The sequence below is a fragment of the Hibiscus syriacus genome, unplaced genomic scaffold (assembly GCF_006381635.1).
Source record: "Hibiscus syriacus cultivar Baekdansim isolate YM2019G1 unplaced genomic scaffold, ASM638163v2 tig00113124_pilon, whole genome shotgun sequence".
Lineage (NCBI taxonomy): Eukaryota > Viridiplantae > Streptophyta > Magnoliopsida > Malvales > Malvaceae > Hibiscus > Hibiscus syriacus.
In genome coordinates, this window is record NW_024063444.1 from 3984259 (window position 1) to 4001798 (window position 17540).

At 36.0% G+C, this 17540-nt stretch overlaps 1 protein-coding gene across 1 annotated transcript; it reads right to left on the reverse strand.

Annotated features, from left to right (window-relative positions):
• Positions 1-9603: 9603 nt before the first annotated feature.
• Positions 9604-10878, reverse strand: LOC120185597 (photosynthetic NDH subunit of subcomplex B 3, chloroplastic-like). The gene is made up of 6 exons (XM_039189773.1): positions 10570-10878; positions 10369-10479; positions 10223-10279; positions 10075-10137; positions 9934-9996; positions 9604-9856 (listed from the first exon to the last, which is right to left on the reverse strand). Exons 1-6 carry the CDS (start codon positions 10786-10788, stop codon positions 9779-9781), a joined length of 591 nt encoding a protein of 196 aa, XP_039045704.1. The 5' UTR covers positions 10789-10878; the 3' UTR covers positions 9604-9778.
• Positions 10879-17540: the final 6662 nt, after the last annotated feature.

Sequence of the window (17540 nt, forward strand, 5' to 3'; positions counted from 1 at the left end):
TCAAGAGGCCACTGTCATCGTTGAAGAGGTCCCTTCCACCATTCAAGAGCCCGATTCACATGGCGTCATATGTAAGATTCTTGAGAAACCCTCTGACGTGTCGGACATGATGGATGAGAGTTGGCTCTCGTATGAGTTACCGGCCAGTATCATTCCGGTATCTGAAGTGGAGAGGAGACAACTACCGGACACAATTCTGGATAACACCCTTTGGGCTAAGACCGCAGTTGATTTTTATCTACATGAGCGGAGCCAGGGGTGTTTCACTGACATATGCAAGCTCAACGATGATATCTATTTGTTGCTTGATCGGTCTTGGTGGGGTGTATTATTAGGGGTCGAAGACAATGGCTATTTCGATGGAGGGGTAAGTTTTATATTTTTCTTATATTTTAATTTGATTATTTTTTTAAAATTTATGTAAGTCACTAATATATGTCTTTTTTTGTAAAACAGCATATCGATGCGTGGGTGTCACGTCTTCTAATAATTAGGAAACTTAAGAAAACTAAAAGAAATACACGATATACAATTATGCCGACGTCTTTTAACGCCATTCACTTGAAGAATCAACGAGATTAATCATTTACGTTGGGCAATGGACAAGCTAAACTTTATCCTGCATGGTGGGAGGTCGATAAGGTTAGTATTTATTTTAGATTGAGTTTAAAGGTATTCATAAATAAGTGCGCAAATGAATGAATTATTACTTATGATTGTAGGTGTTTATCCCTGTTTTGGAAAGTAAACATTGGCTTCTCTTCGAGCTTCAGCTCCCATCCCTTAAGGCAATAGTATATGACAGCATGATAAATTACATATCATTGGCTGATTTAAGAGATATTATTAAGGGATGGAGCTCTCATTTGGCTAAATTCTTGGATGCGATAAATTATTGGACTCGTTCTGGAAACAAGAAGCCAAAGAAGCTCAATATTACAGTTAGCAGAGACGAGACCGCACCATAACAAACGAAGGAAGCCAGAGGGGATTGTGGTCCTCTCGTATGCATGTGTTTGGAGCGTTTGACGACAGGAAGTACACATTTTCTACCTCCCACCGATAGAGATAGAGGTGCAGTAGGCTTGTGGTTTCGGCATTTTATGGCTAGAGCGATATATGCGAGACGCTGCCTACCTGCATCCGCGTTATGAAAGTGTCCATAAACAATTGGTAAGTTTATAGGCTTTTGGTTTGAAAATGTTTGGTTAAGTACCTAGAATTCAATAATTTGTTGTTTGTAGGTTTTAGATGTGTAGAAAGTGTTGTTTGAGCAAATGTTTGGTTTTTGCAGGTTAATCTCAGAAGTGAGCTGCGTGAAAATGATGTATGGCTGCAAAAGTTGATTCAATAGTAGATGAGGAAATAAGAATTATTGCTTATTTTTTGATTGTTTAATTGATTTGTAAAAGATGATTTGTAAAAGTTGATTTGTTTAATTGATGTGAACATAATTCTTATTTGTGCTTGTTTAATTGATTGAAATGTAATGGTTGATTTTGTTGATTTCAATCTGCATTATGTTGAAGGCAAAAATGACTATCGTAATGCGAAATAAAAATCGCAACGAGAGAATCGCAATGCGAAATTAAAATCGCAACGACAAAATCGCAACGCGAAACTAAATTCGCGTTGTGATTTTAATTTCGCATTGCGATTCCCTCGTTGCGATTTTCATTTCGCATTGCGATTCTCTCGTTGCGATTTTCATTTCGCATTGCGATAGTCATTTCCGCGTTGCGATTTTCATTTCGTATTGCGATTCTCTCGTTGCGATAGTAATTTCCGTGTTGCGATAGATATTAAGATGATTGCGAACGTCATTTTCGTGTTGCGATAGTCAAATGAATGCCTAATAAGTGATAACAACTGAACATATCATAGCAATTTTCAAACTCAAGTTACTAATACATGCCTAACTGAAAATGTTAAAAGTTCATACATAAATTCCACATAATACAACGTTTGCATTTAAAAATCACCTAAGTTAACAGTCTCAAAAGGTGAAGCCGGTTGTGATTGGAATTTTAAAGATGATTGCGATTTTGATTGCCTTTTGCTTGACACCATATGAGCTTTGGATTTTGATGACTATCCATATTTTGGTAGAGGAAAAGATGTTTGTGATAGCACTGGTGATCCACATGTCAACCTTGTATGACCACTTTCCTTGCACCGACTACATGTCGATCTCTTCTTCTCTTCACCCTTAGACGGTATACGATCGTGACTTTTTTGGTCGGCCAGGTAGCCTTCTGTTCATGGCTGGTGGCAAAACTGTTTGTAAGTTATCTGGTATGTCCCACTCAGAAGGATGTGGAATAGGGTAGACAATCTCGCCATAAGTCTGTCGATATACTTCTGTAGTGTAGCAATTCATAGCGTATGCGCTTGAATCATCTTGGTTTAGATGAAGAGAAACTTTTATAACATGGCCACACGGATAACTAGATGTTTGCCATTTCATACAACTACACGTCTTTGCATTTAGATCGACAAGCCCATTTAAGTTATTATCCAGTACTTCAAACAAAGTGTTTGAACATGGTTCAACTCTCCATGACGTTGACTTCACAACACGTTTCGTTATCTTTTTTTCAGTCCATGGTGTAACACGATGTTCCAATGTTCCTGTAAATTTAAATAAATAATACTTAGTAAAATATATGATAAGTTACGAATTTAAAGAAATAATACATGCATGGTTTCTTTTTCTTGTAGTACCACTATTGAATAGAGGCTCGAAAAAACTCCATTAACATAGTAATGGGTAATTTCCGGGAATGACGACTTAGAGTGTTGATTGATTCTGCACTATTAGACGTCATGAAACCATATCTTGCTCCAAGTTGATATACTCTTGACCATCTTTCAAACCCGACATCTTCTAGTGTTTGAGCACACTGAGGCAAAACACGTCTTAAACAGTTTATATGCTTATTAAAATCCACTTCTCGATAAGCTTTTACAGCATTCCAGTATGTCCATTTGTGATTTTTTATACCAGCAGACCTTGATTTTAGATTTCTATACAAATGAACCCAACAAAGTCCATGAAAAGAATCTGGGAAACACCTTCTAACAGCGTTGTCAATTGAGTTTTCCCTATCGGATATGATTGTCAGATTGCTAATAGGACCTATGCAATCCCTAAGATGCCCCATAAACCATGTCCATGAATCAGAGGTTTCAGATTTGCCAACCCCATAAGCTATTGGCAGTATCCCATTGTTAGCATCCATGGCTACTGCTAATAAGTTTACTCCAAGGTATCGACCTTTTAAATGTGCTCCGTCAACTATAATAATTGGGCGCATGCAATTAATAAATGAACGAATCTACAAAATCATATACACAAGAAATATAATCATTTAAATGTGAAATGCATGTAACTAAAAAAAATGAGTCAACAAAATTATATTGATTTACTAACCGCAGCACCAATGGCGATAAACAGTAACTCAAAGCGTCCATCTCTATCTGTTTTGATATGAGTTACCGACCCAGGATTTTTCAGCTTTAAATTGTGACAATAAGCCGACAGTTGGGCAAACGATGCTTCTGGCGACCCCCTCAACAATTTCAAGGCATAATATTTGGCACTCCAAGCTTGAGAATATGAGATACTAATCTTGAACCGAGCATTCATGTCAGTCATAATTTCATGTCCCCGATATACCCTACCATTCAAAAACATTAACTCAGCCAGAAAACCACCCAACACATTTTTGTTTGCCTGTCTTTGGTGAGGAAAACTTGGGTTCTTGAACATGTATGTTTATCAATAAAAGTCCTAACTTGAAACATTTCGTAATCTTTTATCCTCTTTGCAATCATACACCACATACAGTTTTTGTCAATCATACACCTTATTCCGAAACGATCTTTGCTTGATTTGTTAACTTTTAGTTGATAGCCATCTTCCACACATTTTGTATACAAAGCTATCTTCAAGTCTTCCTTTGTATCAAAACAATCATCTTTCTTGATACGAATAATTTTTGTGTAATAATCAACTGCTATCTTTACCAACTCTTCTTCCGGTATCTGAAGTAATTCTGGCATATTCCAGTTATACTCTCGTGGCATTTTCTTCGGGGACTTTTCTTTGGGGATTTCTTCTTCTTCTTTTTCTTCTTCAGTGTTATATGAATTACAGAATGGATGTTCAACATGTTCATTTACAGTCGTAACTTTCTCCTCATTATCATCAACAACATCTTCCTCGGCAACAGCTGTTTCATCATCAAAATTTGGGTATTGACCAATATCAAAATCATTACACGCAAGGTCTGTTTCTTCTTCTGAAAAATCATCAAAATCCGAGTATTGACCAAGATCAAAGTCTGGGTATTGACCAAGATCAAATTTCGAATACTGACTAGTACTCACAATTTTTTCTGTTGGCTCATCATCGTCTAACTGGTCAATACGAAAACCGGAATTTGGTGCTGAAAGTTGATTGGAATTTGGATTAGGGAAAGGTTGTGGGTTTTGAGATTGTGTTTGGTATTGGAAATGTGGTGAAACAATATTTGCTAGGTGATGAAATTGTGGTGGAACCATTAAATTTTGAGCACCATAAACTGGGGTTGAAAAACTTAGTTGATTACTACCCGCTATTGACCCAACTTCACTACTTCTAGGTTCAACAACATACAATGTAACATCATCACTTGAAACACTAATGTAAGCAACGAATCGTTCAACATCTTCATTGTCGGTTAACAAATAAACTTTACCATTTATCTGATAAGATAGCCTAAATCCATTTAGGGGCTCTAAATTCAATTTATTTGCAACGCGTAACATTAGAGTTTCATAAGTTAACTTTTTTAATGACAGTTTTAGTTGAAGATTTATGGGTAAAGGCATATATTGTAAAACACCATGAACATTCTCCCATGACCCTCCAAAACACAAATCTATCCAAACATGATCAACATTAGATGATTTCATTATTGTAAATTAATTTACTAAACAAACGAGCTGCGAAACTAAAACCTGTTGCCGGATGGGGAATGATGTCGTTGGATATAGGAACGGATGTCGCCGGAGAGAGTGATAGATGGAGATGGAATGAGTTGCAATTTAGGGATTTAGGTTATGAGTTGCTGCTGCTGCTTAGTTATAAACCCAAAACATTTGTGTTGCGAAATTAAAACCTGTTGCGAATTCAGAAATCGAGTTGCGAATTTGAAATTCAGTATTGCGATGGACAGAATCTCGTTGCGATTTACAGATTCGCATTGCGATTTACGTATTCACATTGCGATTTACGTATTCACATTGCGATTTACGTATTCGCATTGCGATTTACGGATACGCATTGTGATTTACGTATTCTCATTACGATTTACAGATACGCGTTGCGATTTACGTATTCTCGTTGCGATTTACGGATACGCGTTACGATTTTACGTATTGTTGTTGCGATTTACGGATACGCGTTGCGATTTTACGGATACTCGTTGCGATAGTCAGAATCGCGTTGCGATTTATATATTCGAGTTGCGATTTTCATATTCGCGTTGCGATTCTGGAAAATCGCAATGCGAATTTGTACTATCGCATTGCGATTCTTCATAATCGCGTTGCGATTCTGGGAACTGATTTGCGATTCTGGAGATCATGTTGCGATTTTTATTTCGCATTGCGATTTTGTTGGTCATTTTGGCAAATCCAAAAAAAAATTGGTTAAAATCGTATATTATAAGGCATTTTTTGTCACTGAGGTTATTTTCTCTATTTTTAATACATGGTTGCTTAGGCGTGATGGTTGCTTAGATCCCCGTGTGCCTGTCATTCGGTCTATCTCGATCACCGTACCTCACATTTATTTCGCATGCCTATATCATTCTTTATATTATCATTTACAAATATAAGTTTATATATGTTAATCGTAAGGTTTTTTTTTCATATTACATGTCATGTATATTAGTTTATTAGAATCGTGTGTTTTAATATTATTACAGGTCTATGGGCTTTTCTACCTAATTATCACCCTAAATATTTAATATTCCTTTTTTAACACCATTCTTCCAATATTTCCCAAACTATCACCCATTTGGCTGTTGTGGAGCGAAGGCGTGTTTCCGGGGGCATGCCTTCGTGGGATTTGCTGATGTGGAGTGAAGGCACGTTTCAGGGGACTACCTTCCAGCTGGTGTGGCATCATAGTGGAAAGAGTATTTCAAGGGGTGTGCCTTCCGAAAGCTCTTTTGGGGAACGTATTTTCACATGGTTTTAAATTAGGATTTTAATTTAAGGTTAAAGGTGATAGTGGTTTAGGGTTATTAGAATTTAATATTTCCAAATACGAAAATTAATGTGGAAATTAGGGTGGGTTCGATTTTGTAACCGCCAACAACTTTCACAATATACCCGAACCCGGTTGTAGACAAATACTACCAAATACGTGTTGGTGTCGATATCTTCTTGTTTCAAATAATTTTTTTCCAAAATACGATCATTTTCCTAATTAATAAACATTCCAAAAATTTAAAATTAATATAAATTCATGAAAACTTTAAATTAAAAAATATTAAACATTAACATAAATTTCAAAAAAATATTATCATATCACTAAAATATCTTCAGATATGATTTGCATCTAATCGCAACAGCATCTCACTTTTCATTATAATTATAAGCAAAAAATATAATTAGCATAAATAATTAATTAATAAATTTAAATATATAAATATTATAAAATATTATTTTAATAAAAATATAACATTAGTTTTAAATAATTATTTATAAAAAAATATAAATTTAAAAATAAATTTTGTCAACTATTAAGAAAATTTTAACTCAAATAAGAGAGTGATTTGAGTTATATTAGAGAAAAAGAATAATTTGGTGTGAAGAATAAAGAGTTAAGGGGATTTATATAGGGGAGGAGTAGGAGGTTTAGGTGGGAAACTGGTGTGAAGAAAATTTTAACTCAAATAATTTGGTGTGAAGAATAAAGAGTTAAGGTGTGAAGAATAAAGAGTTAAGAAAATTTTAACTCAAATTTTGAATACTGACTAGTGCTTACAATTTTTCTGTTGGCTTATCATCGTCTAACTGGTCAATACGAAAACTGGAATTTGGTGTTGAAAGTTGATTGGGATTTGGATTAGGGAAAGGTTGTGGGTTTTGAGATTGTGTTTGGTATTGGAAATGTGGTGAAACAATATTTGCTTGGTGATGAAATTGTGGTGAAACCATTAAATTTTGAGCACCATAAACTGGTGTTTAAAAACTTAGTTGATTACTACCCGCTACTTACCCAACTTCACTACTTCTAGGTTCAACAACATACAATGTAACATCATCACTTGAAACACTAATGTAAGCAACGAATCGTTCAACATCTTCATTTTCGGTTAACAAATAAACTTTACAATTTCTCTGATAAGATAGCCTAAATCCACTTAGAGGCTCTAAATTCAATTTATTTGCAACACGTAACATTAGAGTTTCATAAGTTAACTTTTTTAATGACAATTTTAGTTGAAGATTCATGGGTAAAGGCATATATTGTAAAACACCATGAACATTCTCCCATGACCCTCCAAAACACAAATCTATCCAAACATGATCAACATTAGATGATTTCATTATTGTAAATTAATTTACTAAACAAACGAGCTGCGAAACTAAAACCTGTTGCCGGATGGGGAATGATGTCGTTGGATATAGGAACGGATGTCGCCGGAGAGAGTGATAGATGGAGATGGAATGAGTTGCGATTTAGGAATTTAGGTTATGAGTTGATGTTGTTGCGTAGTTATATACCCAAAACATTTGTGTTGCGAAACTAAAACCTGTTGCGAATTCAGAAATCGAGTTGCGAATTTGAAATTCAGTATTGCGATAGTCAGATTCGCGTTGCGATTTACGTATTCGCGTTGCGATTTACGTATTCGCATTGCGATTTACGTATTCGTATTGCGATTTACGTAATCGCATTGCGATTTTCCAAATTCGCGTTGCGATTTACGTATTCGCATTACGAATTAGGAAAATCGCAACGCGAATTTGGAAAATCGCAATGCGATAGTCAAAATCGCGTTGCGAATCTGGAAACTGATTTGCGATACCGAAGATCGCGTTACGAATTATCGATCGCATTGTAATTTAGTTGGTCATTTTGGCAAATCCAAAAAAAATTGGTTAAAATCGTATATTATAAGGCATTTTTAGCCACTAAAATTATTTTCTCTTTAGAAAAAGACCTAATATTTATGTTTAAGCCTCTAATAAATGCATTAATGATAGAAGATTTAATAGTAGGACCAGAATGTTATCTAAAATGAACTAATATTTATCTTAATAAATGCATCAATAATAAAAGATTTAATAGTAGAATCAAAATGTTCAGCTATATAATTACAGTCGAGAGGAATTTCTGAACATATTAATGAACACAAAGGAAAAATGGAAAATGCAGCGATGCGACTTAACGGCTACCGCATTCAGCTAATGAAAAATGAAGACAACATAGAAACAAATAAAAAAAGTTCACAGATCCGATCCAAAACCCATAAATACATAAAAGTAAAGCAAAACATACACCATGGAACGCCAAGGGATCCGAAATCGGAGTCAACCCCATCGAAACCGAGGAGACTGACCCCGAGAGATCGGGTCATAAGACGAGACGCGAACGAAGGAGCGAGAGGTCAGCAGCAAAGAGAGAAGCGCGAGAACGATGAAGAGAAGGCAGAGGCAGGGGGATTTGACGAGTCCGACGCGGGAAATGTAATTGGTGGCCAAGAGATAGAGGTGAGGCTTCTTGGTTTTGGACTCGTCGTCGAGAAAGGCGGGGGATCCGGGGATGGGAGATACGGCGGCGACAGAGGAGGAGGGGAAATCGAGGTCGGAGTGGGGCTGAGAGCGGCAGGAGGAGAGGGTACGGTCCTGATTGATGGCGGTTGGGGATTTGGGCAACGAGAGAGAGTGGGTGTTGTGACGTGCACTCATGTTTTGGGAAGCTATACACCAGTACTGTGGCTGCCTTCGGTGGATTTTCACCCTTTCTTCTTCTTGAAATAATGCAGCATTAATGGGCCGATACAACAGTTCTCTACGTAAAAATGTAATTCTAAGATGAGGTCACGTATAATATTTATTTATTAAATTAAAATAAAAGAGTATAAATAAAAAATATTTTTTTAATAAATATGTAAATACAAAAATAAGTATTGGATCCATTTATGTTCACACAAAAATTATTTGAAAGCTTATTTACAGACTCATTTGTAAGTTCAAGTTTCTCAATTTTCTTTTACATCTTTACACTTTTTTAAAAGATAGTGCCAAAATATGGACTAAACTGAATACGCCGTGAATTTTAGAGTTCAAATCGTGAACATATAAACGGTCATGTTGATGAACAATATATACAAATGAATATATTTGCAAACGTTAATATAAACCGAACACAAATACCTTAAAAAATAAATGAAAATGACATTAAAGTTTAAAAGAACACAGACCAAATATAAAAGTTTTTAAAAACAATCAAGCCAAAATAAACTTATTCCTTCAAGTCCGATTCATTTATACCCAGTCTCTGCCATGAAAACATAACCCCAAACAATGCTAGTCGGATTGCAGAAACTACGTGTATTGGAATCCATTGTTGCCTGCTTCCTACCCAAAGCTATCAGTGGGAATGTTTTACTGGTAAAAGCTTAAATTGCATGCATACAAAACACACATTATCATCTCTTTCATAAATTTAGCTATCAGTGTCCAGTCATTGCAGACACAAAGATGGTGGTGCTTAAGGCTCCTCAGACGGTAAATTTTTGTCGTAAGTCCATTCATGCGCTTTCCACTCGGGCAGTTGTTGAATCACCAGCTGCATTGGTTATGTTCCCATCATTTTAACGCCACATTTCAAAAAAAAAAAAGAAAAGTCTGAGAAAGATTACAAACCATGCCCCTTGAATCTGGTTTACCAACAGTTGTTTGGCAGGCAAGTCTCCAGCTTTTTGGTTTCTGCAAATAACTCGTGATCAACATATTATTCGACATTCACTCGAGTCCGGATAACATAATTGCGAAACGATGAGTTACCCTCTTCATCTTTTCCTTCTCTTTCTCTGTTCGAGGGTTGAGCAGCTCCATCCCTTCCACAACCTTACAACAGAAGAGAAAATTCGAGAAAATAAAAATAAAAAAACCGACTCAGATTCAAAGCATATTGTTTGCTGGTAGCATTCACCTCAACCATACAAGTTCCACAGGTCCCTCCTCCTGCACAGTTGAGCAGAGGTCGACCCTGAAAAATCAGCATCAACCCTCAAAATCATTTTCTTAAACAATGGCATTTACATAAACACAGGTTGTGCAAATCAATAATGAACTTACATATGGTCCATACAACTCAATGTTATTATCCAGCATTATATCCCTAAGTTTCTGCCCACCACAGGCCCTACGAAAATGTACATCCGGGGTACCATCTGGCAGCAAAACAGACTAAACAAGAACAAAAAGAAAGAAGCAAAATTTCCCATAAATTTTGCAAATCCATATTGAGATTTACATGCACTAGCACTTTGAACTCACATGAACAAATGCAAAGTCAACAACAGGTGGTTCGTTTGGCTCTTTTTCCTCCTCCGTGGCTGCCGGCTCGCTTCCGGGGACGGTGCTAACGGCTCGGATTTTGCATCTAGAGAAGCCGAGGTGGGTTAGGGCCGTGCCGGAAGTGCGGCTGAAGTTGAATTTACGATGAACAGATGATGTGGTGGCAAAGCCATGAATGCTAAGGTGGAGAGTGGCCATTTTCAGATATTTGTCAAGATAATATAAAGGTCTTTCTTCCGTTAGTTTTAGTAATGGATACAGACGATGAATTTGATGTGTTATGCATGGCCTTTTGTTTGTGTTAAGTGTAGGCAGGTGTGTGGTGGTTCTTTTCTATCTTATCCAAGATCTACTGTGGGGCGAAGGTTGATCATGGGCTTTGTTTTAGCTTAATAAATGAAAGCCCAATTTGAACAAATGTCATAGATTATAATTTAGGGTAAACTATGTATTTATTCATCAATTTATTCTTGTGATTCCGTTTTAGTCACCCAACTATTTTTTTTAAATCATATCTAATGTTATATTTTGATTATGTTTTGTTCAACTGCCATTAGAAATTAAACAGAATTACTGATGTGGCAACTTTTTTTAATGATGATATAGTATTACCTTATGGTGACACATCAATGTCACCGTTAATTTTTAACGGTAGGTGACCAAAACAGAACCAAAATGTAAAGTTAGGTATAATTTTGAAAAAAATAATAATTGAGTGACCAAAACGGAATCGGGGGAATAGATGGGTGGGTAAATACATAGATTACCCTATAATTTATTGAGGCAACCGGGCAGTCCAGTCCAGTTGACCATTTGACAGTTTACCCATTCCTAAGGTTTTTGGGTTAATCCGGGATCTATATCAAGTGTCCTTTGAATCTTGATAAGATGTTACTATGTTATCCTATTCTCTTTGTTAATCGTGAATTTTCTTTTGTTTCACTTGAGAGTACTATCTTAATCTTCCGAAAAAATTCTAAAGTTCGAACAATTATATTTGCAGCTATCACGACCGTTTTTCGGTTGGGCCCGGAATTGAGTTTCGATTTGAAATGATTGGGTTAGAGTCTCCACCGACCGTTTTAAAACGAATATAGGTAGGTCAGATACCATCTTACCTGATCCGCGTTTTTCCAGAAATGTGTCGGGTTCGGGAGTCGGTTACGGTCAAGGAAGGATTAGCACCCTTGAACCGTCCTTTTGGTACCAATTAATTTATCGATTGTCTTTTATTGCGAAAATTAAGAATTTAAATTAAAATTTAAAGTTTTCAATTCGAATGACTTACCTTTGATAAATCTAAACAGAGACCCTTAAAAAGATAGAAAGTTAGATAAAAAAAATATTAAACAAATAAAAAATATTAATATTAATTAACATAATAAATCAAAGGAGACAAAAATGAGAATAAATAAGATAAAAAATGAAATAAATAAATATAGATAAATAAAAGGAAAAAAATGAAAATAAAATGAAGGTATATACATATAAATAAACCGCTAAGAAATGTAGAAAAACCAAAAAACAATAAAATAACAATACAAAAATAATTAAAATAATAAATAAAAAATTAAAAGCATATAATATATGTATATAATAAAGATGGTAAGTGACCAGATTAAAAGAAAACAATATTAAAGGTACAATTCAAAAGGAAATTGGGGCTCAAATTAAGTTAGAGGGCTAAAATCAAAGATTTCATAAACAAAGGACCACGATTGCAGTTTACCCCATTTATTCCAGAAACACGCGGGTTACGCGTGTTGTAGATCAGGTCGGCTGGGCTTCACGGGTTGATATATAACCCCAGTTTAAGCCAAAATCCCCTTCACTTTCCTCATTTCCCTCAAGCTTTCCTCTCCAAATCTCTCCGAATGCTCTCAACCCACAGTCGCTGGTCTCCTTCCGTCGCATCGGCTACCGCGCTGACCGCTGCCGGAGGTGGCAAAAAATAACCCAAACCCACCGAAACACACTCCTCAACACCCTTAACAACAACCCGAAGCCAAAATCCCCAAGAATACCACAAATCGGCGTAGATCTAGCCCGAAGGATTCGACCTTTACCTTTCTCCGCCTGTCCTCTCGGCTTCCCGGCGACCTCCTCTCTGATGCCTTTGGCTTTGCTCCTCAGTTGCTATTTTTTGGTTTCTTCGTGTTGTATTTTGTTTTCTTTATCGATTGCTTATGTGGTTCCCGTTGTTGTTTGGTTATCGTGGTTGTTGGGTTTGTGGTTCGATATTATGTGTTATGGTTCTGCTGTTGATGTTGGTTGGTTGTTGATGTTTGTGATGGTACTTGGTCGTTTGGTTCTGTTTCGTGTACTGTTCTTGTGGCTTGTTGGCTCTTTTTTCCCCTACTGAGTTCTTGGCCAGGGCTTTTATAACCCCCACCAGCCGTTGTGACTCCCGAAAAGGTCGGGATTTCCTGTTGAAAAATCGAATAACTTGGTTCGTGGTTTGTTGACAGCAATTCCGACTATGCCTCCTGCATGTTGTTTATGATACCGGCCATCCCGGGATGGGTTAGTCCCGGGATTCCGACGGCTGTTTCGCGTGACTGTTTGGCTTCCTCCCTATGTGGCGCCTGTGACAAATGTGTAAACCCTAACCACTACTGGGCTGGTTCAAGCCCAATGTGGACAGTTACTGGACCGTTTAATTGGACCCTATTTTGGACCTACAAAATAATAATAAAATAAAATGTTAATAAGAATAAAACAGAGAAAAGGAAAAAATATAAAAAATAAAAATATATTATATATATATAAAAAATATTTTCCAAAACCTATATAATATATTTTTTAAAAAATATTTTAAAATTATATATTATATACTTTTTTTAAAAAAATGTTTTCAAAATTATATAGTTTTCAAAAATGTTTTTAAAACTATATATTATATGTTTTCAAAAATGATTTCAAAACTATAGAATATATATATATATGTTTTCAAAATGTTTTTTAAAAACTATATATATTTTTAAAATGTTTTAAAATTATATAATATATATATTTTAAAAAATATTTTAAAAACTATATATTATATTAATTTTCAAAATGTTTTTAAAAACTATATAACATATATATTTTCAAAAATGTTTTGAAAACTATATATTATATTAATTTTCAAAATGTTTTTAAAAACTATATAATATATAAATGTTTTCAAACATGTTTTTAAAACTATATATTATATATACATTTTAAAAATGTTTTCAAACTGTATACTATATATATATATATGTAAAAAAATAAAAAAAAATAGGACAAAAATGAGTGTCTACAGCTGCCCCTCTTTGTCTTTTTTTGTGGAAACGAAAAATAGGAAAAAGACAAAAAGACACAAATTTTCGTTCGGTGGAGTTGAAAAATCGACTCTGAAAGAATAACTCCCTGTCGAATTGAGTTGAGGCTGGCTCCCCCGTCGCGAGATCGAATCCACCTTGAAATGATAAGATTGGAACCGTAGTTCGAAATTTGAATCAAAATGTGGCTTCTCGTTGCCAATTGTAGTCAACCTCGGTCTTCTTCTCAGTTTAAAGACCTTGGTTTAAAATTTGACTAGAAAGTAATTCCTGGACTCCACTATGCGATTAACAGGCCCTCGAGTTGAATGAAATCGAACTCGAACAATTTATGGACAGATAACCCTTCTTGCCTTTAGCTATTCTGTAAATTTGGTATGCTCTCGAAGCTGAGTGTAATTGAACTCGAGGGTCTTTGGCATATAGCCCTTCTTGACTTAAGCTATGCTGCAAATGATGTGCCTTGTAGCTGAGCGTAGTCGAACTCGAAGGTCTTTGGTTGGCAGATAACCCTTCTCGACTTAAGTTATGCTGCAAATGATATGTCTTGGAGATTAGCGTAGTTGAACTCGAAGGTCTTGGTGACATATAACCCATCTAGCATTGAGTTATATTGTAAATGATGTGCCCTCGAAGCTGAGTGTAATCGAACTCAAGGGTCTTTGGCAGATAGCCCTTCTTGACTTAAGCTATGCTGCAAATGATGTGTCCTCGAAGCTGAGTGTAATCGAACTCGAGGGTCATTGGCAGATAGCCCTTCTCGACTTAAGTTATGCTGTAAATGATGTGCCTTGGAGTTGAGTGTAGTCGAACTTGAAGGTATTTGGTTGGCAGATAACCCTTCTCGACTTAAGTTATGCTGCAAATGATATGCCTTGGAGCCGAGCGTAGTCAAACTCGAAGGTCTTTTGGTTACAGATAACCCTTCTAGTCTTGAGTTATGCTATAAATGATGTGCCCTCGAAGCTGAGCGTAATCGAACTCGAAGGTCTTTGGCAGATAGTCCTTCTCGACTTAAGCTATGCTGCAAATGATGCACCTTTGAGCTGAGCGTAGTCAAAATTGAAGGTCTTTGGTTGGAAGATAACCATTCTCGCCTTAAGTTATACTACAAATGATGTGCCCTCGAGCTGAGCGTAGTCAAACTCGAAGGTCTTTGGTTGGCAGATAACCCTTCTCGACTTAAGTTATGCTGTAAATAATATGCCTTGGAGCTGAGCGTAGTCAAACTCGAAGGTCTTTTGTTGACATATAACCCTTCTAGCCTTGAGTTATGCTGTAAATGATGTCCCCTCGAAGCTGAGTGTAATCGAACTCGATGGTCTTTGGTAGATAGCCCTTCTCGACTTAAGCTATGCTGCAAATGATGTACCTTGAGTTGAGCGTAGTCGAACTCGAAGGTCTTTGGTTGGTAGATAACCCTTCTCGACTTAAGTTATGCTACAAATAATATGACTTAGAGCTGAGCGTAGTCGAACTCGAAGGTTTTTGTATGGCAGATAGCCCTTCTCGATTTAAGCTATGCTGTAAATGTTGTGCCTTTGAGCTGAGCGTAGTCGAACTCGAAGGTCTTTGGTCGGCAGATAACCCTTCTCGACTTAAGTTATACTGCAAATAGTTTCTTAAAAAAATGGCTTCCCTTCACGGGTCTAAGTCGGTCATAATTCCCTAGGTTATTCCCCTGAGCGAGTCTGGAAAAGCCCACTGATAAATTCTGTCAGCCGAATATATTCCGTTGTGGAATTGAAATCTGGCTTGAAGATATTAACTTGAAGTATGTTGCTCATTGTTGAGTTGAGTTGAACTGGATTTGATCTGAATTAGTTCTCGAACTCCTCTGAAGTTGATTATTGATCTTTCAATCTGTCGAATTGGTTGAGGTGTAGCCTCTTGCTGCTGAGTTAAGTAACCACCATCAATGCTTAAGGTGTTTTTGAATAGATTACCATTCATCTTGAAGTCGAAAGTTGACTCTAAAAGCTCTAAAAAATCATGTATGCGAAAAATAATAAATGTGATGCTCTTAAGTATGCCTAAGATGAATGCAACATGAATGAGTTACGTTTTATCTCTTGGATATGAGTCTCGTGCTTTGTTTGCCAATCTGGTTTTTGGAATCGATCGTGCCCCATTATCTTTTCGAGCTTTGGTTTTACAGACCTTTCAAATCTGAGACTGTTCTATTTGAAAATGTTTTTCTCTTTTTTCTTGTTTTAGGAGGGAAAAGGAAAAAATTATGTAAAATATTGTTCGCAAATGAATCAAATTGTAAACATGAGTTCAAAGTATATCAAAGGAATCAATAGCTCTTTTAATGCTTTCAGGTTTATAGCTCTTTGACAAATGTTCAAATGGATGAGTTGACTTCAGGTTGACCTAAGGTTTCAGAAAAAAATATATCATTTTTTCGGTTATTGTAACATGCTTTTCTTTGACTTGGCATTTTAATTGGATGCGGACAAAATGACGCTACTAGAATTATTGATTACTAGACTTTCTATCTCAGTTCTCTGAAATCTTTCATTTGTTCAAGTTTTGTAAGCTCCTCTAACAAAGGTAGTGCAGAAATATCGGTCTAAAAATAAAATTCTTGAGTGCTCGTGTGAAATTGACTATAACAGGTGTTCCTTAACTCCCTTTGTCCATTATTACCGAAAATTTCTTGCTTAGATAAATTTGATTTAATTTGTCGTTATCTGGTTAGTTGAATCCATAAAGTCGAGGCATTTAACCAATTTCTTTAGAGGGACAACTTAACATTATAATCAGTTTTATCAAGTTAACTGAAGGGTTCATCTCATCACAAAGTCTTCTGCCGGACAATAGCAGTGGATCAAATAACGAATTGCCAAGTGTTCGAGCAATGCCATGGTTTGAACGTGATCTACTCAAAAGGCCAGGGCTTTCAAGTTTCCTCTATAACCAATTGCCTTAGTGGAATAGCTCAGCTTTACGAATTTAATTTCTTAAGATTGTCAATAAGAACCTGTTATAGTCTAGGTGTTGTTGAAAGTTAAAATTTTCCTCTTTAGAGTTCAATTTTCAAGCAACTGACCTAAACTAGATTCACTTACTAGACTATTCCATCTGTGAAGATCATTATCATCACTGAATGTCTTAAATAAAAAGTATAGTAATGTCATATACAAAAGGATGCCCCATGTTGTCCGCACCTTATGAAAGGAAAAGGTTATATTGGTTAATTGCAAGAGTAGGGTACGGTGTTTAAGGGTATATTCTGGGTAAGGTCAATGTCCTTGTTTTAAAATATGTTACTTTGTCAAAGATCTGTAACTTTGAACCATTTACGGAGTTTCTTAATTCAGTTGATATTTAAAGAATTGCAAGTTTGCAAATGTGATTCATTGCTCGTCATCATTAAAATAACATAAATTTATTCAAATGTTCTTACAAAAAACTTGAGAAAAGATGGAAAAAAACAAACTCAAACAGAATGTCTCAAAATTAAATAAGGCCTCATCAAGATGCCCCATTTGACATGACTCTTTCTTCTTTGGGAGTGTCATTGCTTTCATCATAAAATTCCAGCTATTTTCTGTCCATCATTAGCTGAATCAAGGCTCTAAATTCGGAACATTCTTGTACATCATGTTCATCTTCATTATGATAACAACAATAACTGCC